The sequence below is a fragment of the Schistocerca americana genome, chromosome 5 (genome assembly GCF_021461395.2).
Source record: "Schistocerca americana isolate TAMUIC-IGC-003095 chromosome 5, iqSchAmer2.1, whole genome shotgun sequence".
In the NCBI taxonomy this organism is placed as follows: Eukaryota; Metazoa; Arthropoda; class Insecta; order Orthoptera; family Acrididae; genus Schistocerca; species Schistocerca americana.
Window position 1 is genome coordinate 415,871,083 of NC_060123.1, and position 27,946 is coordinate 415,899,028.

General features: G+C 37.4%; 1 protein-coding gene across 1 annotated transcript in view; it reads left to right on the forward strand.

The window, feature by feature from the left end:
* The window catches only part of LOC124615990 (lysosomal acid glucosylceramidase-like), a 182,763-nt gene that overhangs the window by 25,831 nt on the left and 128,986 nt on the right, over positions 1–27,946 (forward strand). The window contains exon 3 of the mRNA XM_047144199.1: positions 16,854–17,057. Coding sequence (XP_047000155.1) covers positions 16,854–17,057 — 204 coding nt within the window. The remainder of the gene's footprint in view (positions 1–16,853; positions 17,058–27,946) is intronic.

The following is a 27,946-nucleotide window of genomic DNA, read 5'->3' on the forward strand; positions in this document are numbered from 1 at the left end:
CTTGGTTAAAGATTATTAGGATGTCATATTACAAATTTTCTTTTCCACAGACCTTACGCAGTTTCTGTATTGTGCTTGGCCAGTGTCATTAACTGCGTTGTCATTCTACATTGTGTTTCTTTCTTATGCTTTTGTGTGAAGTGTATTCGTGTCTTTTTGGGGATTTTAAAGTGTTCTATATTGTGTAGGACTTTTTAACTATTCCAGAAGACGAAATATTGCGTATTAGGAAATAGAGGAGAAGGTTGAAGGGAAGGTACTACCACTTAAAACTAAAGAAGTACGAATAACAGGAGTTAACTGGTAGGGAGAAAAATGTGAAGTTCAAAGAGTAGCTGGAGAGGCTCGCAGAGAGTGTAGAAGTTTTAACGGTTTCCGGAAATAGTGACAGGACGGCACCGGCAACGACTGTGGAAAATGAAGAGATAGGGTCCTTACTGAAGTTCCAGCAAGGGCAGTATGAAATAAATCGAGGGCATCGAGGCGCCACGAATGAACTGAGCGGCCTGCATCTCAAGTAGAAATCCTCCTCAGGTGTAAAGTTGAGGAGAGAGCACGCGCACGGTAGAGCGGCACTCAAAGCGATAGACTGGCAGTGGGAAATAGTGACATTATCATGTTGTCAGTACACGTATGGAGAGAGAGAAGAGATATGAGCAGGCCCAATTCATACAAAATGACGTGGCGTAGTGGCCTGGTGGTGGGGAGTCGGGAACATCGCATTGGCGGGACGTGCCATTTCACACAGAAGTGGCACTGTGAGAGATGCAGGACAGTCGTGCTATGAACGGAATAGAATATGTCGTCTCCAACGGACGATGATATTGATGCATTGGATCTTTGGGAACTCGTAAATGTTGAGCAGCGAAGAAAATTTTGAGACATCCATTATGGTTGAAAAAAGGGAAGAAATATGACACATTTGTTGTAATAAATGAAAGGAATATGCATCGTGAATGTTTCCAGCAGTTTGAAGAAATGTCTCAAAAGTGTTTCTGTATTGCAGTAAACAAAATAAAGGACAGCATTCATAGAAATGCAATGAAACTGGTTTGTTTTGATTACAATTCCTATTTTACACATGATATTCATATGTTTTGACCTGGGCTGTTGTAAATTCTCCAAATGAGGTTTCTACACAATAACAACAAATGAAAAACAGGGTGTTTCAGCAAAAAAACGTTGTAACTGCACGGATTCAACGTTGTCCGTGCAGGAAAATAAAAAGAATCAGTGTTCTTTTTTTTTAAAAAAAAAAGAAGCAGCATAATTAACTGTGTAATAGCTGGTACAAAAATATGCAAAATAATGTTTTACCTCATATACACTGCCTGAATCAAGAAAGCTCATATCGATTAGCATAACATAGATAAGCAAATCGGTAAGCATTAAACATCCCGTACACAGTATGCTTTAGTTATACCAGTAGTAAAATCCCATTTCACAGTCATTGCTCGCTGGAACACATGCAGTTTCTTCGACAATACGTAAACAAAAATAGTTATTAAATATTTCGTGAATGAAACTGGAAAACTGGAAAAAAAGATCTACAGTAACTCTGCTTCTGGGTTTACGATTGTCTGTTTATAGTTTTAAAATTAAAATAACTCTTAATGCAATGTCAACTTAAAATGTGATAGTAGCTCACTTCAATAAACCACAAATAAACGAGAGATCCACACAATGCACTACCCTAACGCCGAGTGACGCACATCGTATCTCGGTGCAGCCAAATGGCAAACATGTATTACTTATTTACTTGGTACTGCAAAAAGGCATCACTCCCCTTCCACTGTTCAAAACAAATGTTAGCTATATTTCGAACACTGCAATGTATGATGTAAAATACACCAAAGATAAGCTGACCAGTGACTACATCCTTCACTACAAAGTTTTCAAAACGCGCTTGGTAATTTACATATTTGCGAAGTATCACAGCATCTGTGGACAATAACGAAAATAAAACTAGTTCGCTATCAAACTGCGATGTCAAGCTATAGGAAGCGTACTTTTTTTTTTTTTTTTTTTTTTTGGGCGGATGTAGCTTTCCTGCATCTACATGAAACAATTTTTTGGAGGCGCATCAGAAGACTTCAAATTAACGAAAACGGCAGCGCGCCACTTGAACGCTCGCGTCGCTTCGTTGCGCCACTATAGCCGGATCCGCGAACGATGACGGTTCGCGCAGGCCGAGACAAGCGCAAGAAATGCATTGTTGCCGGTTCCAAGCGATAGTTGCGGTACGCGCATACACGTGCTTTGCGCTTGATATAAGCGTGTATCCCTCAAATTATGTCTCTCGCTTGCCTGTGTAGAATTTATCGCCTACCGCCACCGTCGGCCATGGCACCTCGCAACATATGGAGTAAAAATTCACTAAATAATTCCCTAAGATCACGTTAAACGGTCGCACTGCATACAACACTTACAGCACAGCACTGCCCTCAGAACACTGCTGTATGCTCATTGGCTGTCAGGGAATGCGCAAAACAACCTTAAACTCGACCATCATCTTTCATGACTCCAACTACAGTGCCTACCAGAGTCCGTACCGAGCAGGGTGGCGTAGTGGTTATGACACTGGACTCGCATTAGAGGACAAAGGTTCAAACCCGCGTCCAGCCATCCTGAACTAGGTTTTCCGTGATTTCCCTAAATCAGTTCAGGCATATGCCGGGATGGTTCCTTTCAAACTACACGGCCGACTTCCTTTCCTAAAACGATGGGACCGATGATGTCGCTGTTTCGTCCCCTACCCCCGATCAACCAACCAACCAGCGCCCATACGTGAATTGCTTCATGTGTTAACATGGAGGTGGCTTGTAACAGCGCAGTGTTCCCATCAGACATCGGCATCATATCATCTCTGTGTGAACTGGACCTTATAGGACTTAACATAGTCACGTATGTGGAATAGTGATCTTAATTTTCAATATATTTTTATTTTACTTCTCTAGATGGTGAATTTTATATTACCGTAGCTTTTTTTATATTTTATATCTTTACATTATATATTCCAGAAGTTTCGTTTTAGATCGACAAGAATACAATTCTCTATTACCCTATTGTCGGACAATAAAATTCCCCGTGGAAAGCATATTACTTACTGATAATCAATAGTAGCGTATCATAAAGGTTTGTTGGGCTTTACGGTGCTACGTTTTTAATGGCTCCTTAATAGGCTGCTGGAGTCATTCAAGAGTTTGTAATTCCTTTTTCTAGTGCTGGAATGAAGAGCAGACTGCTTGAGAAGGTATGTGAGTTTTTGAGCTTATTTAATAGCAAGGGAACTTTTCAGTCAGTGTAAAAATATTTAGACTCGAAACACAGTTCATCCCGCAGGCTTCATTCAGTCTGGTGAATCAGTAACGAAAGTTCGTTCATATTTTTGAGGGCCATCATAATCAGACGGGAGTTAGCAGATTATGTGTTACGTAATAAACAATTCGTCACAAGTCACAGCAAACCGTTTTAATTCGTCACCACTTTCAGTTTTTGTACACAATAATCATCGGATGCTTCTTTGTCACATTTAACAACATCCCAGGATAGTTCAAGTGAGAATGAGATGGTAAACAATGTAGGTGCCGTTTTTCCACAACACGTGTTTAATTCCTACTATGTTCCCGGTACTTTTACATGCCCCTAGATTTAATCCAGGTGAAAAATCATGGAGGAAATTCACACATGGCGCATAGTCTGTGTGCCATGCTGTACTTCCCTCCGGAGTTCCAAAATTTAAAAGAAATGAGAAATTGTTCTGCTCGTTAAGAACCTAATGCTGTAATTTTGTTGATCTCTTTTTATCATTAAAAGAAAACGTAGTGCTTCAGTATTAATTGCACTTGGAAAAAAACTGTCATTTTTTACATCATTCAGAAACCACTGCGACAGAGCCGTTGCTAGGTGTTTTGCCGCCCTAGGCGAGAACTGAAAAATGATGCCGCCTCTTTTTTACTACCATTGGTCTCCCCAATATCTCCCACCCACCCCTTCCGCACGACTTTGCAAATCCCCCTATACTTTCAATCATTAAACTAATGAGACCAGACGCCCTCATTTTCTGGGGACAGTCCTCAGTTCAGCTGGCACATAACTCACCTAAAACAAGGGATCAATTGATAGGACACAGGCTAAGATGCCAGGGCATCAGAAATTTGATTACAGAGGGAAGTGTGGTGGATAAAAATTGCAGGAGACAAAGGCTTAGTTATAGTCGGCAGGTTCAAGTGGATGTAGGTTGCAATAGCTATCCAGAGATGAAGTAGGACATAGCAGCATGGAGACCTGCATCAAACCGGCAGGAAGTAACCACATGGTGTGGTTTGTGGTATCTGCTTTCAGGAACCCAACTGAGCATGCTTGGGATCAGTTAAAACTTTCAGTGCATCTGTGTCATCATAAAAACTTTCCTCACACATGTGATGACTACAGGATGTTCACCATTAAAGAGTGAGACAGGCTTGAGCAGCAATGTATCAACTACTTTCTTGGCAGCATTCCAAGGAGCATCCAAGTGTATTAAAATGTGTGGACATCATTTTCAGTGGGATGAGGATGTACAAGAGAGGGTGCAGTTGTGGATCTGTAAGCAGCCGACCTTGTTCTATGAAACACGAACTGATCATCTTGTCTCCCACTGGGATAAATGTCCTAACAAGTGTTGTGATTACTTTTCTATGGAACCATTCCGTGGTCCTGTTGTGGTGTGTGCTCAGTTTGCATTTTACTGCCCCTTTTTGTTTTATTTTATGTGACAAACCACTTCTACGTTTTTATAGCACTATTTGTAGGGGAGGTTTTAAAAATTGATGTCCTTACTAGCTGGACAGAAATTTGTTTTTCTTCCCCTGGTACCATGTTTGTGCATATTAATGTTTTTATTCATCTCTTTTAAATTCTTTCTCATATATTTAGATGTTTCTAGGATAAAAACGTAGGGGAGTGGTGGGACTGAATGCTTTGAAAGAGGAGCCTACAGGAATCTGTTTGTTGTGCATGGTGCATTCTTCTTATAGCTCTTTTTTGGATGAGGAAGATAGCTGAGCAAGCAGTTGCGCTACGCCAGAATATAATTGCATATTGTAAAATACTGTGGAACTGGGAAATTCAAACAGTGTGAACCTAGATTTGTATGCAAGTAAACATAGGCTGTAGCATACTTTCTTTGGTGTTTTATTTCTTTTTGTTATGTGTGTCTGCTGTTTAAAATCATGTAGAACTCATATTCCTAAAAATTTTATCTCCAATGAGGATGTAACTCCAGTGGAGTTTATTGTCACATTTGTGTTGGTCACTTCTCCCTTTAAACAGAAGTTTAGAAAAGTTGTTTTGGATGTATTTATTATTAACTGATTTCCATCAAACCAGTCATTTAGCTGTTTGTAGTTTTACTTATGTTTGCTTGTAGCTGTCTTGAGGTTTCCCTTTAAGAGGGATGTTAGCATCATCTGCAAACAAGATATTTATTTGTGAATCGATGTATAAATTTAGATTGCTTATGTGCAGAAGCAAAAGAATAGGCCCAAGAATCGATCCTTGAGGGACTCCATTTTTTTATTTTTTTCATGCATCTGAAAAATATGTTGTAGAACTGTCATCTAGTTCATGTGTTATTACTAGTTTTTGTTTTCAATTGGTTAAGTATGAGGAAAGCCATTTTGACACAGTGTCTCTAATGCCCTACTTTTGGAACTTTTCCAACAGTATTTTGTTTAGATCTGAGAAAATACCACCACCATTTTGTTTTTTATCCATTGCTTTGGGAGTCTATTGTAAAAATTTATGGATGACACTAGTTGTGCATGTTGGCCATCAGTGAGGATTCTTTTCTGCATCTACGTTTATTTCTATACACTGCAAACAACTGTCAAGTCCAAGGCAGAGGATACATTCCATTGTATCAGTTATAACAGTTTAAGAATGATTTTTTACATGCCTGGGTACATGTCACAATTAATCTAATCTTGCCCCATGATCCCTACAGGAGCAATATGTAGGGAGTTATAGTATATTCCTAGATCCTAGTTCTTGTTGAGGAATTTCACTGAAATGTTATACAAGATTCTTTCAGTGATTTTGCTGCCAGCCGGTGTGGCCAAATGGTTCTAGTCTGGAACCACGCGACCGCTACGGTCGCAGGTTCGAATCCTGCCTCGGGCATGGATGTGTGTGATGTCCTTAGGTTAGTTAGGTTTAAGTAGTTCTAAGTTCTAGGGGACTGATGACTTCAGACGTTAAGTCCCATAGTGCTCAGAGCCATTTGAACCATTTTTTTCAGTGATTTTGCCAAACCTGGTACTAAAGACACTGGTCTAGTTTTCGAAATTTGCCTTATCTCCATTTTTATGAAGAGAGATCACTTTGGCAATTTTAAGACAGTCAGGAAAGGTTCCTATTGAAAAGGATGAGTTAATTTTAACTGCAAAGGATGTTGCAGTATTTATAATACATTCCTTTATGATGAAGTGTGAGAAAAGGATCAGCTAATTTTAACTACAAAGGATGTTGCAGTATTTATAATACATTTCTTTATGATGAAGTGTGAAATTCCATCAACTTCAGAGGACATTTTTTTTTTTGGCAGTTTTTGCTATGTGAATGATTTCATTTAGGATTGTTTCATAGAGACAGGTTTGCAATCTGTTGCATGTAATTAACTCTCTTGTTGTCAAAGTTCAGGATAATGTTTTCCTTTTTACTATTTCCTTCATACTTTATTACTTTCCAGATTGCCTTACTTTTATTTTAGGACTCAGATGTAAGCTTATCATTAGCCATTATTTTTGCCTGATATACAACTTTTCTGTATATTTGAATGTATCTTGTATTGTAACTGTTGTGCCTATTCTGTAATCGAGCAACTCTCTTTTCATGTTGTTTCAGATTTTGAGCAATTGTCCTTTTGTGTTGCCTGAGATTTTTATGCCTCTTGTTATCCATGTTTTCACTTTTAGACTTGTGCTACTTACCAACTATGATTTGAGAGAAAATGCTGTTCCAAAATAATAGTTGGGAATGTCAGAGAACTTTTCAAACGTTTTGTTGGTGTAATGCATCTGAGAAACTTATTCCCACTTTGTTGTGATTACATAAACTTTCACAGTGTAATGACTGATGACACAGTTCTAGGGTATGCAACTGGATAATGTACTCATCTTGACACAATATTTCAGTGGCTCAACTGATCATCATTTCAGGTGAGTATGCTCATGCATCATCTAGCCAGGATTGAGTTTTCAACAAAAACGACTTATACATTGTGGCCAGCCTACTGCAAATGTGGTAGCAGCAGTGCTGCTGCCCTGAAGTGCAAGTGATTAGTAGTGCACTGCTGGAAGAAATAGGCAAAATGATATATTGTTAGCAGAACACTAATGAACAAATCTGCTGGTTGAAACGAAGACCGTTGTTGTTCAGTATCAGACAAAATTGGGTTCCATGTCTTACTTTCAGGGAAACCCTTATCCCGATTAATAATATTATTAAATAATCAAATGGAAATGATGTGTGGCTAGGGCCTCCCATCGGGTAGACCATTCGCCTGGTGCAAGTCTTTCAAGTTGACGCCACTTCGGTGACTTGCGTGTCGATGGGGATGAAATGATGATTATAAGGACAGCACTACACTCAGTCCCAAAGCAGAGAAAATCTCTGACCCAGCTGGGAATCGACCCGGGGCTGTTAGGTATGACATTCCGTCATGCTGACCACTCAGCTACCGGGGGCGGTCAATAATCAAATTTTGATAGATTCTTTTAGAACACATTCCCAGTAGTGGGAAGCAGGAACAATCATATGTGTCTCATAATACAATACCTCATGTCCCTCATTAAGACAGTGTTCTGTCAATACAGATTACTGTGACTGGAGCAAACGAGTGTGACAGTAGTGTCTCTGCATCTGTCCTATATAGTATTGACAATTTGGCCAATATAAGCCATCTAACAGTGACAAGGAATTTTGTATACCTCTGGTTTCGTCAGTCCCAAATCATCCTTTACTAATCCAAGAAGGGCTCTAGTCTTAGATGGTAGCATAAATACACTTTTGATGTCATATCTTCTTAAAATTCCTGAAATTTTCAAGGATATACTCCTAGCAAAAAGTAAAAAAGCAACAGATTTACAAGTATCCTCTGATGGTTTCCCTGGCTCTCCAAACTGAAGAGAAAGACATATTTTTCAGTCAGTATAACCGTTTTATCTGAAAACAACTTTAGGGTGGTCCAATTCTCATATCAAATTTTCAGCACCGGAAATGGCATAGGATCTCTTCAGCAAAGTTCACAAGATCCCTGTGCCTTGGTGTCATGTTTGACAGTTGCTCATATGAAGATAGTGATCAGTCTGCATAGGTTTATTGTACACACTATGCCCCAAATTCACTTTATCATTTCTGTGAAACACAACATCAAGAAAACAAAGTTTGTCATTCTTTTCAACTTCCCCACACCCACTCTATTAGTTGACTCAAAATATGTTTTATTAAATAAAAAATATGTTGATGTCAGCAAATGACAATATTACTTAGTTGTTTTTTGTCTAGTTTCTCTTCGATTAACCACAGGGACCCTTCCAGGGGAACCAGTGTGACAGAGACAAAACATCAGTTCTGTTCGTAGATGATACTTCTGTCTAATTTGAAGATTAGGATTTGGAAAAAATTCTCAAATCTGTGATCAGAACCCCCAGTACCTTAGAAACTTGGTTTCAGCTAAATGGGTTGAGTTTAAACACATCTAAGACTCACATGAAGCAGTTCAAAACCAAACAGTCAAAATGTGAGCAGATTAAGATTGTACACAACAACCAAGATGTAGAAGTAGTCGACTCAGTCAAATTCTTAGGTTTATATGTACGTAAAAATTTCAGGTGGCAGGTACACATTGAATACCTAGCAAACAAACTGAGCAGCTTTGCATTTGCAATGCAAATATTATCAACTGCAACTGATATGGACACATGAAAAGTAGCACATACAAGCTGCTTCGAATCCATTATTAGGTACGGTATTGTTTTTTTGGAGTAACTTGACAAACATAGTGCAGTTACTAAAAATACAGAAAAAAATGATTCAAAATGTGTGCAGTGGATATCACAAAGAACTATGTATTTGTATTTTTTATTTCTTTATTTGTCCTGTAAATCGTGTTTACGTACATATTTTGCACAAATGATGTAGGACAAGTCAGGCTGGTACAGTATATACATCATATACATTGTTGTTTTGAAAGGATAAATAATTAAAAGTTATTCAATACATGTTGAATATTGATGACAAATTTAATATAATGAAATAAAATGGTAGACTTATTAAGAATATTTGAGCAGTTACACTACACTTTTCTAGTACTCTAAAAACTCGGAAACAGAATAGAAGCAGTGGTCAATCAAGTACTCTTTCAGTTTCACTTTAAACTTTTGTAAATTTTGGATCTGATTCAAATAGGATGGCAAGTGATTGTACAGCATTATGCCAGTATGATACACTCCTCTCTTACAAATGTTTGTACTGGCTGTATTGACACGCAAGTAATGCTTCTGCCTAGTGTCATGAGGGTGGTAATCACAGTTGTACTTGAAGATATTTCCATCTTTTAAAATACTTCCTTCTGTGAAATTTAATATTTCATACATATATACGCAAGGAAGAGGCAGAATACTGAGATTTTTAAATAGGGGTCTACAGGAGTCTCTGTACTTAGCATGATTTATTATTCTAACAATCTTTTTCTGTAGCCTAAATGTTTTGTTTGTATCTATGGAGTTCCCCCAAAAGATAATGCTGTACATCAGCAATGAATGAATACTGCCATGGTACATTGTGATCACAGACACACGGCTTGTATTTTGTGTGAGGATTCTTACTGTTTACATAAGTGTGTTTAGCTTTTTATTTACATGATTAAGATGTGTCTCTCATTTTAGGTTTTGCTGAATATGTATACCTAAAAATTTTGTGTCACTCACGGATGAGACAGTTTTTCAATCAATTTTAAAAATTGGTCTTGCAGGATGTAGTTTCTGTGAATTGTGGAAATTGACTGTCACTATTTTCTCATTATTTATTATTAGCTTGTTTGTTCTGAACCATTGTGTCAAATTTTGTATTATACCTGTAGCTGTTTTTTGTATGCTTTCTTCATCATGTGATTTGATTAGGATATTTGTGTCATTTGCAAAAAGTACTGTTGTCCCTTTAGTTATTTTTTCTGACAAATCATTAACATAAAGAATGAAAAGAATTGGCCCAAGGACTGACCCTTGAGGAACTCCATATGTAATGTTTTGTGAACTCCATATGTAATGTTTTGTACATCACTGTAAAAATTACAATTTTTTTGTGTTTTTATGTCTTTGTATTTTATCTGAGTGATCTGTTGACGGTCATGAAGATAGGAATGTATCCACTTGTTTGGCAGGCCTCGTATTCCATAATTACCTAGCTTCTGCAACAGAGTATTATGATCAATTACATCAAAGGCTTTACTAAGGTCAAGAAATATGCCGGACACATGTTGCTTATTATCTACTGAGTTATAATTTCATTTAAGAAGGTATAAATAGCTGACTGTGTTGATCTGCCAGTTCTGAATCCGTGTTGCGCATCGCTATTATGTTTTCTTTATTTAGAAAGGCTGTCAGCCTTCTAAGAAATAGTTTTTCAAGAATTTTACCAAAGCAGGACAATACTGATACAGGTCTATGGTATGCAGCTTCATGTTTGTCCCCTTTCTTGTACAGTGGTGTCACTTTTGCCATTTTCAGATTTCTCAGGAATATACCACTCACGAATAATGAATTGAAAATATCCATTAACGGTTCTATGATAGATGTTACACTTCCTTTGATGATAATATCTGGTATTTCATCAGTACCTGCTGAATACTTATTGGGTAACCTTTTTATAATGACATATAATTTCTCAGGTGTTGTTGGAGACATGAATAGTGTTCCTGTAAGAATTTTTGTATCGACCATTATTTCTAAAACTTAAAATATTAACTCTGTTGTACACCATACATGAATTATTTGAGGGAAACCATTTGTCCATTCACATGATAGTAGAAACAAAGAAAATTTTGTGCTCCCTACCCACTGCCTCAGACTGTATCCCCAGGGACCTCAATACATGGGAATGAAAATTTGTAATAAATTAAAAGGCAACTAGTTGACGCAGATGCAGATGAATTTAGGTTCACTTAAAAAAAAGCTATATGAGGTGCTGACACTGAAGTGTTATTACTCAGTGGATGAATTCATGCAGGACAAACTGGAAATTTGAGATGGATATAATGTGTTACATATTCAAAGAATCATTTTTACAGTGTTATTATTTATTGTAGTGCTATTATTTGTTAATGTAAAAATCATTGTAGATGTATTATAAATTTTTGGCATGTATCCTGTATGCAAACCAAATGGATTGCAAATGTACATCATGAGATGAATAAAACACAAATTCACAAATTCAAAAGGAACTCTGAAGGACCAATCCACAATGACCACAACTGCCAGATAAGTTCCACTGAATTAGAAATGTGATGTTCACATTTTCCAATATGGGGGCTGAGAAAGAGGAGTTTCATGCTTCTGAACCTTTGGTAACTCATATAATCTTGGGGGAAGAGCAGGGTGAATTTTTTAAGCACTTAATCAGGGAAGGAGCTCATCTTAAGAAGTGATAGCCTTCCACTGTATTTGTTCTGTAGGATCATTATGTAGTCTTTGATATGCTGAGTTCTCCAATAAAAGATCCATTTAACCAAATAATCTGCATGTGAGAAAAAAATGGTGACTTTACCTTTGTTGACTGGAAGAATAAGTAAATCCTGATCTTCTGTCATGGACTGAATGACCACCCTTTCATGAAATGAAATGTTGCTTCATGGGAGTGTTGTTAGATAAAGCTTATGAGCGTCCTCCTGCCTCAATTCCTTTGCCAATTCCTCAGGAAAGCAGGACAGTGCCTGCTCAACTGCACAGATGAAATAAATAATAGTACACTTCACAGTGTGGGAGCAAAAATATTTCTGTAATTCTGATAACATAGCATCATCCAGTTCCTTTTTAGTAAGATTAATTACAATCTGTTGATGGCTGTCATGATCAAATATGGTGGATTGAGAACAAAGTCAATAAAACGTAGACAATTCTTTCCTGACACCATTCCTCTGTGTTGAGTTTGAAAATGCCCATTCCCAGAATGTAGCCAACAGCTGAGATGAAATCACCAAATACATATCTTTGGATATAAAATCCAATTGTCTACAAGTAAAACAAATGTGTTCATATACTAGAGAAAATTTGACTTGCTTCTTAATCTTATTAGCTATTTTCATATCAATGTAATGGGCAATTCTAGCATATTTAGAAATAATACCTTCATTATGACATCTCAAAAAAAAAAAAAAAAAAAAAAAAAGTACACTCAGCAGCTTTCCGCTTTCCTTTTCTGTTCTCAACCCCCAGACTGGAAAATCTGAACATCACATTTCTAATTCAGTGGAATTTATCCAACAGTTGAAGCCTCATGTTGTGGTCCTTCAGACTTGCTTGTGAGTTTTGATCTTGAGTCACTTTTTTTGCACGTTCCTCTGGAAGAGTCTCTATTGTTAATTGGTGAGGGACTTGATGATGTTAGACACTGGACTCACATTCGGGAGGAGGGCGGTTCAATCCTGCATCCGGCCATCCTGATTTAGGTTTTCCGCAATTTCCCTAAATCGCTCCAGTAAATGTCGGGATGGTTCCTTTCAAAGGGCATGGCCAACTTCCTTCCCCGTCCTTCCCTAATCCGATGAGACCGATGACCTCGCTGTCTGGTCTCCTTCCCCAAACAACCCAACCCCAACTTGATGGTGAAACAACTAAGTGATATTCCCATGTGCTGATATTTGATATATTTCTTATTTAATGACATATATTTTGAGCAAACTGATGGAGTTGGTATGGGGAACCCCCTTCCCCCATAGTCACCAACTTTTTTAAGGAATACTTTGACCATTTCTTAAACCTACCTGTTTTTGGATATACTTTGATGATATTTTTGTGGTTTGGCCTCATGGGACTGATACTTTGAATCATTTTTTAAATCATTGTAATTGTCTATGTCTTAGTATCAAATTTAGAATGGTAAACTTTCTGTTCTTGATGCTATGGTTCACAGAAAATGACAATGAGACTTCGAGGTATAGTGTATATCATAGCCTTTGCATACTGATCACTATCTTCATGCAGCAAGCTGTCATCCACCACACCAATGCAGGGGAATCTTGTGAACGTTGGTGAAGAGAGCCTACGCCATTTCCGATGCAAATAATTTGATACGGGAATTGGACCATCTTAAAATTATTTTCTAGGACAATTGTTATACTCAACACGAAATATGTCATGCTCTTCAGTCCAGACTGCAGGGGTAATCATCAGAGATACTTGTAAATTAGTTGCTTTTTTACCTCTTGGTGATACTTGTAAATCAGTTGCTTTTTTACCTCTTGGTGGGGGTGTATTCCCAAAGATTTTTAGGAATTTTAAGAGGATATAACCTCAAAAGTGTATACCACCAGCTGAGATTTGAGTCCTTCTTGCAGCAGTGTAGGATGATTTCGGCCTGAGAAAACCTGGAGTATACGGAATTCCTTGTCAATGTAGGATGGCTTATAACTGGACAAACTATCCATACTATTCAGGACCAAAGTGTAGAACACCATTGTTACACTTTTGCTTCAACCAGAGAACATTGTCTCAATAAGGGACATAAAATGTTATGTATGGAGGTGCAAGTGATTGCTCCTGCTTCCTGCTACTGGGAATGTGTTCTAAAGGAAACTATTGAAATTCAATTATCCAACAAGATTTGTAACGGGGATAATGGTTTCTTTTTAAGTAAGATGTGGAATCTGATTTTGTCTAATATTGAACAACAATGGTCTTCATTTCAACAAGTAGATTCCTTTCATTATTGTTCTGCTAGCAATATATAGTTTTGCCTATTTCTTCCATCCATGTGCTATTAGTTCACTTGTGCTTCAGGGCAGCAGTGCTGCTGCACGTATGTGTTTGGGTAGCAGCCATGTTATATAAAGGAGCTGCTGATTCTGTTGGAAACTCAGTTCCAGTGAGATTGTACATCAGCATAGTCACCTGAAGACGACAGCCACTTGGTCCATTGAAATATTGTGGCACTATGACTACGTTATCCAACTGCATACCTGAGGACAGTGTCATCTTGTTCCCACCTTTCTCTTCATAATAAGTGACTGAGTGGTTCAACACTCTGTGTGTTCTCTCAGTCAAAGTTCTTTTATGGTATGCTGTGGCACTAATTGCCCTGAGATGGTTACCATTTGGGCTTTACGATCACTAAAATTTGTATTTATCCAGTAGTTTTTGTAGTTCTTGTTGGGATTGTTATTGTTTGTTTTAAATCAAAAGTATCTGCTAGGATTAGCAATAGTCCATATCTCTTGTTTGTTCCAAGAAAATCAGCACATTACTGTTGATTTCTTGCCTATATGTATGCTATTTAGTAATGTTCCAAGTTTATTGAGAAATGACTTAAAACCTTCCATTTGGGGAGTGTTAGGTACATACTAAAGCTGTATTTGCACCAATGATTTCTAAAACGGTTCCCTCGAAGTGTCTTTCTGTATTTAAGTGCTGGAGACTTTCAATACTTTTGTATTTCAGCCCACTTTTAATTAAAATTATTGTGATTTCTTCTACAGAAGTAATTTTCATGTGGGTAGCATCATATCAAAATGAAGCAACTTGATCTGCATTTAACCAGTGTTCTTAGAGACATAGAACACTGACAGCCACTTCTCTATAGCAGGAGCCCTAACCACCTTAACTATATGGACACACTTTCTGTCGGACCTAGATCCCCAACTTCCTACTCACCACACCACAACAACCCCCACTCATTAACCTCATACTCGCACATTTCTGATGTAGGAGTTTGGACAGTGGTTGTACATCTGAATGAAACTTTCCTTTTTCATCAGATACTCATCATGCTCATAGAATTATAGATGAGAGTGGTATTTATTCTATAACTCTATGTGTGTAATGGCTATTTGATGAAAAAGGCATCTGCACTGAAATTTTTACGTCAAAACACCATTGTGCCTGTAGAAGTATGGATATGAGTGGTGTTTGTTCTGTTGGACATGTCTGCCATGTCCAACAGAACAGATATCACTCATATCTACAGTTCTATCTGCATGACAGCTGTTTGATGAAAAAAGTTCAGTGCGGATGCACAACCAATGTCTGACTCCTATGGGAATCAGAAATCTGCAAGTGAGGGATTAATGGGTAGGGGTTGCTGTGGTGTGGCAAATGGGAATTTGAGTCTGATGGAAAGCAGGGTCTGTATGGCCAAGGTGATTCAGGCAACCATTTAGAGAAGCAGAGCATCTGGGTCCATGTCCCAGTCTGGCACAAATTTTCAATACTCACTGTTGCATTGCTGCAGTGCCATGTGCCACAGGAAGTCATTATTTCCTTTCTACATCTTTCCCATCTTGTTTCCTTTCCTTATTCATGTATATGGCCCAAATGCATCATTGTGAGTGGGTCAGAACAGGAACTACTCATGTCTGTAATTAAATCAATTAATTTTTAACATTCTTTAGCTTTTTCAGTCCATTATTTTTTGTGGGGGTGGGGAGGCTACAATCTTTTTAATACCTTCCTTTCATTGATCTCCAGCCATTCAATAGAATCAGATTGGTGATGGACAGCATTTCAGCTGCATATAGAGTTTCTGGTTTGATTACCATATTTTACTACCTTATTTTTGTGTACCATGGCAGGACTTTCTGTTATGTATTTTTGGTGAGTTGGAAGACCAGTTGAGCTTTATTTCTTCCAGATTCCTTTACCTTTTCTCGAGGACAGTCCATCTACCCCTATTTGAAACTTTGACCGTTTCTATTTTTTACTCTGTCACTTTAAAATGTTTTGTTGGGTTTCTTTTGTGTATCATTATTTTGCTCTTTCCAAAGGAGGTTTTGAGACCTATTTTTTTCTGCCTGTTTTTGTAGCTCAAGAGTCTGTTCTTTTGCTTCTTCCCTGGTTTTGGCTAGTAGGGCCATTTCATTTGCAAATGTCAGACAGCTGACTTTCATACCTTTGGTTTTTGTTCCTAGTTGGATTCCATTATGAGTCTTTGCATTCCATTCTCTGAATAAAATCTATACAGCACAATTAAATAGCAGTGGTGAGAGTCCATTCCCTTGCCAAAAACCAGTGTTTGTCCCAAAAGTATCAGATGGTTCTCCCATGAACTTAACTTTTCAGTATGATTTAGTGGGGATTCTCTGCTTAAGTTTATGGTTGTGTTGTCTGGGTGTAGTTCCTTAAATATAGTAATGAGGGATTCTTGATCTATTCAGTCATATGCTTCTTGAAAGTCGCGATTTTTTACTTATGACTTTTGATAGGCCCTGAGGTTTGAGGTTTAGTATTTGTTCTGAGTGGGACCCTTCTTTTCTAAAACCTGCTTGATATTCTCCAAGTTGACGGGCTAGTTACAGTTCTGCTGTGCTTAGTAAGACTTTAGAGGATATCTTGTACATTATATCTAGGTGTGAAACCCCTCTGTAGTTGTTGGGGACTCTTTCTATGCAGTAGATGAATGTTTTCATTCCATAAATGTTTCTTTGTTTATATCACAAGACTCATTATTTTATTTCTTTATCTATTTGAATCTAAGCTCACACACATTTACAGATGCGCAGTTGGTTCAAAGTGATTTTTGAGTTGCTTCTTATCTAATGCTGTTATTATTTAATCTCAATTGACTGTATTAATTTTATTTTACAATTTTTGTTACCATTCCAGTTGCAGTTAATGCTGACTCACAATGCATTCCCAAAAGTTTTGGATATGACAGCATTGTATGTGTCTGCAATTCCACATACTGTGATGAATTTGAAACAGTAATGCATTTTCCATCTGGACAGTATTTACTGTACACTTCAACAAAAGATGGGCTTCGCTTCAAGAAGAGCATTGGTTCATTTTCTGCAAGAAAGAATGCCTCCTGTAAGTACCTACAAGTAGAAAATTCTTAATCAGTTCTGTATGATCTAGTATCATGTGCCACAAGGTACTGTATCCATAAGCAATGTTTCTCTCAGACTGAATGTTTTTAATAGGCTGTTTTATACCTAGTTTACCCAGGTGATTACTGCTAGACCTAAGCTATAATAAGGAATCTGAACCATGCTGTAGGCTTGTAGATTATTAAGATCATGCAGAGTTAACTAAAGACTCAGTGTTTGTTGAAACTTTAATATTGATTTTCCGTCTGACAGTGGGCCTACTGACGGAGGACACAGAGTAATTGACTTAAAGATTAGGAATATTTCTCACAGTAAACTTCCTTGTGACTTCATGGGGATTCAAGATGGAAAAAGCAACTTTTCTTTTAAGTTAGCAGCTTTCATGCTAATTTACTTCATTAAATTTTGACAGCCTTAGCATGAATAGCACTAAGAAGTATCAGTATAGTTACTTGTTAAGTCAGTATAAGGATTGCATTTCTATGAGATCCTTCTCTTTCATTTGTATACCTTGATTAATTTAACATCGCTGAAGGTTCATCCTCTTGGTAGCATCTATGCAACATGATGAATAAATGTATGAATGAACGGCAGTAGTGTACAGCCACTGACAACTCATCCCAAAACATCTTGTTACTTACATGCAAAAATGACAATAATCAGTACGAACAAATGTTGGATATATCATGTGATGGAAAATAGAAGACATATCATAAGAGAATTTTACTGTACAGAAATACAACAAAGACCCTAGAGATTCAGGAGAGGAAGATCCTGAGAAAAATTCTGGAAGTGGCCAAAACAGATGGTGAGTACAGAAGATGATCAAACCAAAAGCTATACAATCATACTGAGAAAATCACAGATGTAGCCAGGAATAGTTGTCTCACTTTCTATGGACATATCACAAAGATGGACTAAACAAAACCAACCGACTTCTCAACCACAGGAAGAGCAGGAAGACTGTGACACCATGGTGGACAGAAGTCAAGAAAGACATCCAGGAACTGAACGTAACAGAAAGTGGCATTAGAAACAGAGAGCTTCTCAGAAGTATAGTAAAAGAAAAGAGGTCTCAGGACAGATAACCCTGTAGAAAGACTGGTGCCCTGTGGACAAAGGAGAGAAAAGAGAAACATAGCCAGAGAATGCGGGACTACTGGGCAAACATCAAGTCCGTCTCCAGGCTGAAAAGTTGAATATCGTGGTCCGTAGCTGGCCCATTCAAAAGTAGAAGAAGAAGAAACACCAACTCATAACAATGTGAGAAAAGTTGAAGAAAGAGCAATGAGAAGAAATGTGTAGAACAATTCACTCTTTTTAAATTCCTTCTACAATTAGCATCTTTTCTTCCCTGAAAAATATAGGGGTAGAATTAAACAGAAACAGGGACAGGGGATACATAATAACAGGATTTAAAGCATATTGTGCCAAGAAGAGAAACCTGTACATATTTCAGTGGAAAATTAGTAACCAAAGAGTAATCCTTTATTACCACAAGCATTGTAAAATCATCTGTTGTGTTACTCAAAATATATACATATGAGCTACAGACAAAAAATGTATGACCATCTCAGAATAAAACCAAAATATTTACAAACATTTAAAAACAGCAAGGCAAATGAAACTGATTTCTCACACAACACCCATGGGTAAAAATAACACACTGAAATCATTGGCCAACAGTTGTGGTGAATTCTTTGTCAAAGTCACAGCAAACATTGCACTTACTAATCAACAACCAAATACAGATGCATTGGATTTACTTAGTCAAACACTGTGTGTACCATCAACAAACTGTTTCAAAAATACAACTTGTTAAGGAAACTGAAAAATTCATTGGCATTAAAATTTAATGCCACCCATAACAAGGGGTCATAAAACAACTGAAATCATCTGATAGCTTAGATATATATGGCATATCATGCAACCTGCTAAAAAAAGTGTGTGATTGCATTCTGTATTCTTTAACCCATTGCATAAACAAATGCTTACTTGAGGGATATTTTCCTGATGAGTTAAAACTGTCTAGGATCGTCCCAGTAAAGACTCTCCATCTAGTTACAGGCCTATTTCAATAGTACCCACATTCTCCAAGGTAATAGAATGCATCATGTACCAACAATTATCATCTCACTTTGAGAATCTAGGAATAATTAATGCTTCACAATACAGGTTTAGGAAGAATCTGTCGACCATTGATGCAATCAACACGGTAGTCAGTTACATCCTCAAAGTTTTTGAGAACAAAGGCTTTGCTCAGGTCTCATTCTGTGACCTAAGCAAGGCCTTCAACTGTGTTGAGCACACACCATTACTAGAGAAACTAGAATACTATGGCATCAAAGGAAGCAGTCTCAGACTATTAAAAGCTTATCTCAACAACTGTAAAAAGGTAGTTTGTGTTGGTGAGGAAATGTCAAACAAAGAAAATGTTAAAGTAGGTGTGCCTCAGGGATCTGTACTGGGCCCCTTCCTGTTTCTGATAATGATCAATGACCTCCCCTCATTTATTAGATCCACCACTGTATTGTATCCAGATGATATGACTTTTCTTCATAGCAGTAACAATCTTAATGATCTTAAAACCTGTGCTGAAAATACACTCACTCACACAGCATATTGGTTTAGAGCAAATGGTTTCCTGCTAAATGAAAATAAAACTCAGCAGATAATCTTCACTCTAAGAGACAAGCCACTATCTGATGACCCTAGTTCTGTTAAATTCCTGGGAGTTTATTTAGACGAAAAGTTATCCTGGGGCCAACATGTAAACTACATTAGTAGTAAGCTATCTAGAGTAATTTATTTATTAAGACAACTCAGAAATTGTGTACCTGAAACATACATCAGATCATCTTATTTTGCATTTTTCCAAAGTATAATATCCTATGGCATTGTCTTGTGGGGTAACTGTAGTCATATACATGACATCCTATTATTGCAGAACAAAGACATTAGTATCATTACAAGTTCTTTACATAAGGCTCACTGCAAACCCTTATTTACTAAACAAAAAATTATGACAGTAATAAACCTCTATGTATACAATGTCTTAATCTTTATGAAGAAGAACCTACAAGATGTGAAACGTAGAGAAAATGTACATTATCCTTTCTTTCAGGAGTGCTAGTTCTGCAAGGTTTGCAGGAGAGCTTCTGTGAAGTTTGGAAGGTAGGAGGCAAGGTACTGGCGGAAGTAAAGCTGTGAGGACGGGGCGTGAGTCATGCTTGGGTAGCTTAGTTGGTAGAGCCCTTGCCCGCAAAAGGCAAAGGTCCCGAGTTCGAGTCTCGGTCCGGCACACAGTTTTAATCTGCCAGGAAGTTTCATATCAGTGCACACTCCGCTGCAGAGTGAAAATCTCATTCTGGAAAATGTACAGTGTTACAACACAAGAAACATCAAACACATATACACACCTTACTACAGATTATCAAAATCAATAAATAGCTATGAAGTCACAGGGCACAAACTATTTAATAAGCTGCCACATGCTATACAGGATCTTCCTGAACATACATTCAAAGACAAGACTGCATGAATGGTTTATTGCCCACCTGTTCTATGATATCAATGAATTCTTCAACTGTACAATGCAGTAATCTGACAGATGACCCACTGTACACTTATTGTAATATAAGCTAAAATATTTCAGTAGTCAATACCTTATCACACTGTATTATAAATTATAAATTGTAACTTCATTTGACATTGCCAATTGCTGTAATGGCCTAAAGACAATAAAATCTTTATTATTATTATTATTATTATTATTATTATCTAACTGTTTCCTTATGAGATATTCTTATTGCTTTCTTTTGAGCAATAAATACGTTTTCCTAAGGGGGGAACTACCTTAAACTATTAGTCGATATGGCATCAGAGGATGAAAAATGTAAATTGTGTTAATTGAATTATTTCTCTGCCCTTAAAGCTGGCTATAAGTATTACAATGAAAGTGGCCAAACCTAAATTTCTAGCATTTCTGGTTTATAGCCCTTGTACCTAGTGACAATGGGCAATAAGTATTTCAGGCAAGAACAGAACTGTAGTTTTTGAAAAATGATTCTACAGAAGAATTTTGAAGATTAAATGGCTACATTCATTAACTTTCAAAGAGGTAAGGAATCAAATTGGAAATAAAAGAAATTTATGGCACAACTTTATTAAAAAAGGGATCAGTTGATACAACACATTCTGAGGCTATGAGGAAACATAAAAGTCGTTATGGAAGAAAGTCTGGGGTGTGAAAACTGTAGTGGAGATCGAAACTTCACAATAGTAATCAGGTTTAAATGGATGTAGGTTGCAGTAGTTATATAGAGATGAAGAAGTTTGCACTGGATAGATTAGCATGGAAAACTGCATCAAAACAAATATTTTGACTGGATACCATTAGAGAAACAGCAATAACAACTTGGTTGCAAATTCACACAAAGATTTTAGAAAATCCAAAGGAATGTTATCCTTCCAAATTATCTGGTTATCTCTATTCAAGGTCTGAAGATTGGTGTTAACTGAATGCCAGTTAACAATGTGCATAATGAACAGACCTTTATTCTTGCAGCATGTAGTTAAATGTTGTTCTTTTATAAAAATTTCTTGTGGGAATTATAAACAAGCAATGGGAAATAAATAATAGTAATTAAATACAGCTAAGGTAATATCAGCTTCCCAAAGTACATGGATGTCCCATTGGTTTTTCTATGTTCTATTTAGGTTTGTTTACAAATTTTAACATTAATTATGTGTCAGTGGAGTTTCTAACACCTCTTCCACTATGCAAATATATATTGTGATTCATTTCACATCCTTAAAACTTCACCTTCTTAGTGGGGTCTACAGAACATGTTGAATGAATTAATCATTAACAAGGCACAAAACTCAAGACTTTGTAGAAAAGAGCTAAGGAGACCAAGAAGCTCCTCTTATTAGCTGATAATAATGAGATGAAAATTTCAGAACTAGAACACTGGAAGAGAGCACTTTACATGATATAAGATAGGTGACAAGTAGTTTTAAATCAAGAGAGGCACTTAGATATGTCGCATGTATTTTATGCTCCTTGGGAAACTGCACTATTAGGGGTGCATCAGGTACTTGGCTGAGAATAATCATATAATAGTTGACATCATATTACATCTACATCTATACTCTGCAAACCACCAGGAGGTGTATGGCAGTGGGTACATTCCATTGTACCTGTTATTAGGGTTTCTTCCCATTACGTTCTCATATGGAGCGTGGGAAGAATGATCGTTTGGATGCCTCTGTGTGTGCAGTAATTATTCTAATCTCATCCTCATTATCCTAAAGCAAATAATACATTGGGGGTTGTAGTATGTTCCTGGAATCATCATTTAAAACTGGTTCTTGAAACTTTATTAATAGAATTTCTTGGAATAGTTTACGTCTGTCTTCAAGAGTCTTCCAGTCCATTTCCTTCAGTAGGTCTGTGACTCTCTCCCATAGATCAAACAAACTTGTGACCATTCATGCTGCCCTTTTCTGCATACATTTCATATCCTCTGTTAGTCCTATCTGGTACAGGTCCACACACTTGAGCAATATTCTAGGATCAGTTGAACAAGTGATCTGTAAGCAACCTCCTTTGTAGATTGATTACACTTCCCCAGTATTCTACCAATGAAATGAAGTCTACCACATGCTTTACCTACAACTGAGCCTATTTGACTATTCCATTTCACATCCCTAAAAAGTGTTACACCCAAGTATTTGTATGAGTTGGCTGATTCCAGCACTCATTCATTGATATTCTAGTCATACGATACTATGTTGTTGTTTTTTTTTTCATTTTGTGAAGAGCACAGTTTTATGTTTGTGAACATTTAAAGCAAGTAGCCAGTCTTTGCACCACTTTGAAATCTTACCAAGAACTGGAAGAATATTTATACAGCTTCTTTCAAATAGTACTTCATCATAGATAACTACATCATCTGCAAAAAGTCTGAGGTTAGTATTAATATTCTGTTCAACATATCTCATTATGTTTGAGTTCAGCTTATGTTGTAAGATTCTACAACAAATTGATATCAAGGATATTGGATGGTAGTTTTGTGGATTGCTTATACTATCCTTTATGTAGATGGGTGTGACCTGTGCCTTTCTCCAAGAACTGGGTGCAGTTTTTTGTTCAAGAGATCTACAATAAGTTATAGCTAGAAGAGGGGCTAACTCCATTGCAGACTGACAGGGATTTCATTGGGCCAAGGAGCTTCGTTCAATTTTAAAGATCTCAGCGGTTTCTCAACACAACTGACACTAAGACTTATTTCATTTGTCTTTTCAGTGGTACAAGAATAAAATTGGGGCCGTTCTCCTGGGTTTTGCTTTATAAGGGAACATGTGAAAATACAGGGTGTTTCCATAGCAGTTTTAAGGCACTGTAGCATTTATTAAGTTCAACTTACAATTGTATGTAATACACCAAATAAAAGAGTAGCTCAACCAGTTTTGTTTGTATACCTGTGTGCAATGGGAAGAGTATGGAATGACAAAGAGTGACTGAAAAATGTGTTAAATGAGTGCGAGTCTTTCGCACTTAGCCCCAAGAAATACAAATGCAGAAAGTTTATGGATCTTTCTTTTTTTGGTGAATCAACTGTAACTGATGTTTCTTATCTTGTGTGCTACAGCTATGGCCCTCAATGGGAAGCAGCTGAACAACACATCTTTATTTGAGAGGAAGATGGTGCACCGCCTCACTGGCATAACTCAGTAAGCGACTGGTAAATGATGTTGTATCCAATCGGTGGATCGGGCGCAAGGGACCAGTTGACACAGCATTTTATGCACAACATCCACAATCACACACAATCTGACATGATCATGTGCATGTGCTTCCAATACCAGCTGATCTGTCTGAGTGTAGGAAAGTGTTATTGCAACAGTTACTCATGACACATTGATCAAGGTTTCCGAACAACTCTCCTATCAACTTGATGTGTGATCGGTGTCCACAGTGAATAATTGTAAGAGAAACTGTTTGCGTTTCTCTTTCATTTGGTGTACTATTTGTAATTGTGAGGTGAGTGTAATATGTGCTACAAAGTCTTAAAACCCATATATTCATTTTGAAACACCCTGTAGAATTAAGCATATCAGCTTCTTCCTTGCTACCCTCAGTTTCAGTTCCTGTGTCATTCACTAGAGCTGGACACTAACTTTGATGCCAATAACAACCTTTGCATATGACCAGAATTTTCTTGGGTTTTTGAAATATCATTTGACAATATTCTGCTATGGGAGTCATTGAAGGCATCATGCATTGCTGTCTTCACAGCAAAACACATTTTATTCAGTATCTCTCAAACTATAGCTCTCCACTTTGTTTTACACATATTACGTTCATTTCTTTAGAAGTTTCTTTACATTGACTATACCTTGGAGGGTCCCTCCCATTACAAACTGTTCTACTGGATACATATCTATCCAGTACATGCTCAACCATTCTTTTAAACTTGAGCCATAGTTCCTCTTCGTGCTAGTGTCCTGTGCTGAAAGATTCAAGTTCCTCATTGAGATATGACACTACTGATTTTTTATCTAGTGTATTGGAGTATGTATCTTTCTGTTTGTTTTAGCTGTCTTTTGCAATTTGGGAACCATTGTTGCCCCAACCAAGTCATGGTCACTGATATCAGTTTCAATGTAGACATCCTCAAAGAGGTCAGCTCTATTTGTTATTATGAGATACAATATATTCTCATTATGAGTGGGGTTCCTAATTGTTCATTCTAGGTCGTTTTCAGAGAAGCCATTTAGTAATGTTTCACAGAATGTCTTATCATGCCCACCACTAACAAAACTGTAATTTTCCCAATTAATTGTTGGGTGATTAAAGTCTCCACTGATGATTACTCTACGACTGAGGAACTCACATACAAGTGAACAGACATTTTCTCTGAAGTTATCGGTCACATCAGAAGATGAGTCTGATGGTCAATAGAAGGATCCAGTTATTTTTTTATGCCCTCCCTTGATACTTAGTCTTGCCCAAACAATCTCACATGCAGCTTCAGTTTTTATCTCAGTGTATTTCAGTTTCTTTTCTACTGTGACAAATTCACCACCTTCATTTCCCATTTGCCAATTCTTTTGATATACACTCAAATTTTTCCCAGAAATATCTGCTGTCAGTTTCAGGTTTCAACCAGCTTTCTGTACCTAGCATTATGTGAGCTCCAGTGCTTTTTAGGAATTGTTGTTGTGAATGCTTCAACAATTAACCATTAGGATTTTAATACTCTTATCTGTGGGAGGCATTTCTTTTGATCCTACACTGATACTTCTGGGTTTCCTACAGTTATTGTTACGTGGGTTGGATGGAGAGTAGCCTAATTTAAACCTAGCATTATGTGAGGTCCAGTGCTTTTTAGGAATTGTTGTTGTGAATGCTTCAACAATTAACCATTAGGATTTTAATACTCTTATCTGTGGGAGGCATTTCTTTTGATCCTACACTGATACTTCTGGGTTTCCTACAGTTATTGTTACCTGGGTTGGATGGAGAGTAGCCTAATTTAAACCTAGCATTATGTGAGGTCCAGTGCTTTTTAGGAATTGTTGTTGTGAATGCTTCAACAATTAACCATTAGGATTTTAATACTCTTATCTGTGGGAGGCATTTCTTTTGATCCTACACTGATACTTCTGGGTTTCCTACAGTTATTGTTACCTGGGTTGGATGGAGAGTAGCCTAATTTAAACCTAGCATTATGTGAGGTCCAGTGCTTTTTAGGAATTGTTGTTGTGAATGCTTCAACAATTAACCATTAGGATTTTAATACTCTTATCTGTGGGAGGCATTTCTTTTGATCCTACACTGATACTTCTGGGTTTCCTACAGTTATTGTTACCTGGGTTGGATGGAGAGTAGCCTAATTTAAAAAACCGCTGTGTGTGGCCAACACATCATCAGCTACCTGAGTACTAGCCTCTGCCTTGTGGTGCACACCTGACCCATTTAGGGGGATGGTACATTTCTCAACACTATGGCACAAGTCGAGGAAGTTGAAGCTTAGCTTGTCACAGAACCTCTGAAGTCTCTGCTTCAGCCCTTCCACTCAATTCAGAACCAAAGGGCAATGACCAGTTCTGGGGTCAATGCTATAAACTGTGAGCTTCATTGCAACTCCATGCACAATGCTGGTCTTCTCAACCTTCTCAGCCAGTCGCTAGAATGACCCAAATGTGACCCCGGAGCCCAGACAACAGGCATCATTTGTTCTACTGTGCACCACTAATCTGCAGTTGATTTGACCCTGTTTCCTCTATGGCTGCTGGAATAGCCTCTTCAACATGTTGAATGAGGCCTCCAGGCACACACTCTGAGTGCATCTGTCCCTTGCTGCCATTTCCCTAAAGGATACTATCATTCACCATGTGTTTGAACTGCCAATGATTAATAAAACCCTACCCTTTTGTGTTTGCCTCCTCTTTACACTGGACAAACCAGGTTTCCCCAAAAGTACAGGTGAAGTGAATACCACTAGTTCAGTTTTAATTTCAGTGAAAGATAGCACCTCAAACTTGCTGGTTAGGGGAATCAGTGCAACACCCTGAGTTCTCCCTGGTCTCTGTCCATCCTGCACAGGATGTCTTGATGCCTTGATCTACCACTGACATACCACTCGCAGTCAAGTGGACAAGTAGTAACAGATCCTGTACCTTCTGCAGAGGAGACAGAATCCAGAGGAGAGAACAGTACTTGAGGTTCCCCTGGTAGTGGTATCACTAGGTACACGACTCTCAGAAGCTCTTCTAACACACCGATTCACAGCAGCTGCCAATCATTAGACATCAATTGGGGCAATTTCCAGCTGCTTATGAACATCAATCAACTCATCCTGTATTCAAAAACAGCATGCACAGTGGGGCTGCACATTGGCTGGTGCAGAGTATTACAGGCCAGTGAACAAATAACTTGAAATTAAGCCTGCTGATTATCTTTTAATCTGTTGAGCTAAAAGGTTAACAATTACTTACAAGGATTGAAGCAAATACACAAAATGAGACTTCTGTTATGGCAACACAAAAACCTGTGTTAAAAATTACTAGTTTCGTAAAACATTTTTTGGTTAATTATAGTTGCTGACAAACTCAAAAACAGAGTTAATTTATGATAAATGTGAATAATGTATGGGGCTATTTCTCTTTAAGGAGAAACTAGATGTTACACAATATGTTTGTTACTATATCTGCTACTGTAACAAAATCACAAATACTGATTTACTACAAATTACTCAAAAATTATGTGAAGGACAGTGGTAGCTTCCGAAAATTCTCAAAAATGCACATTTATTTGCATTGATATAGAATAAACTTCAGGGTAATGTATTATTTGGTAGCAGCTGTGAACCACACAAAAAAAGATACTGATGATTTGTTATGAAATAATTTATGTATCCAAAACACTCACACTGGTAAATGGAAAAGTATAGTTTTGTGAGTATGCAAAAATTCTCAAAAAAATTTGTTACTCGTGTAATTATACAATCAAATTAGAGAATGACTCTTTTGAACAAGGATAGGCCCACTGTTCTCAAAAATTTTAAAAGCACACAATTATGTTTAAGCCTATAATTGATGATAACAGTAAGAGTTTATCATGGCACTCATGAATGTTTGAAATTTCACAATATATCACTATAAAAATGGGTATTGATACTATAAGTGAGAGATTATGAAGAATCAACATGAGCAGTAAACATGTGACTCTAGAACTTCAGATAGGTACATGAATCTTGTATACACAGTCTGACATAAAGGAGAATTCTGAAGTTGTCTTTTATATATAATAAATGTGCATATTGCACAGATTTTTTGCTTAGCTGCTTCTGTGCACAC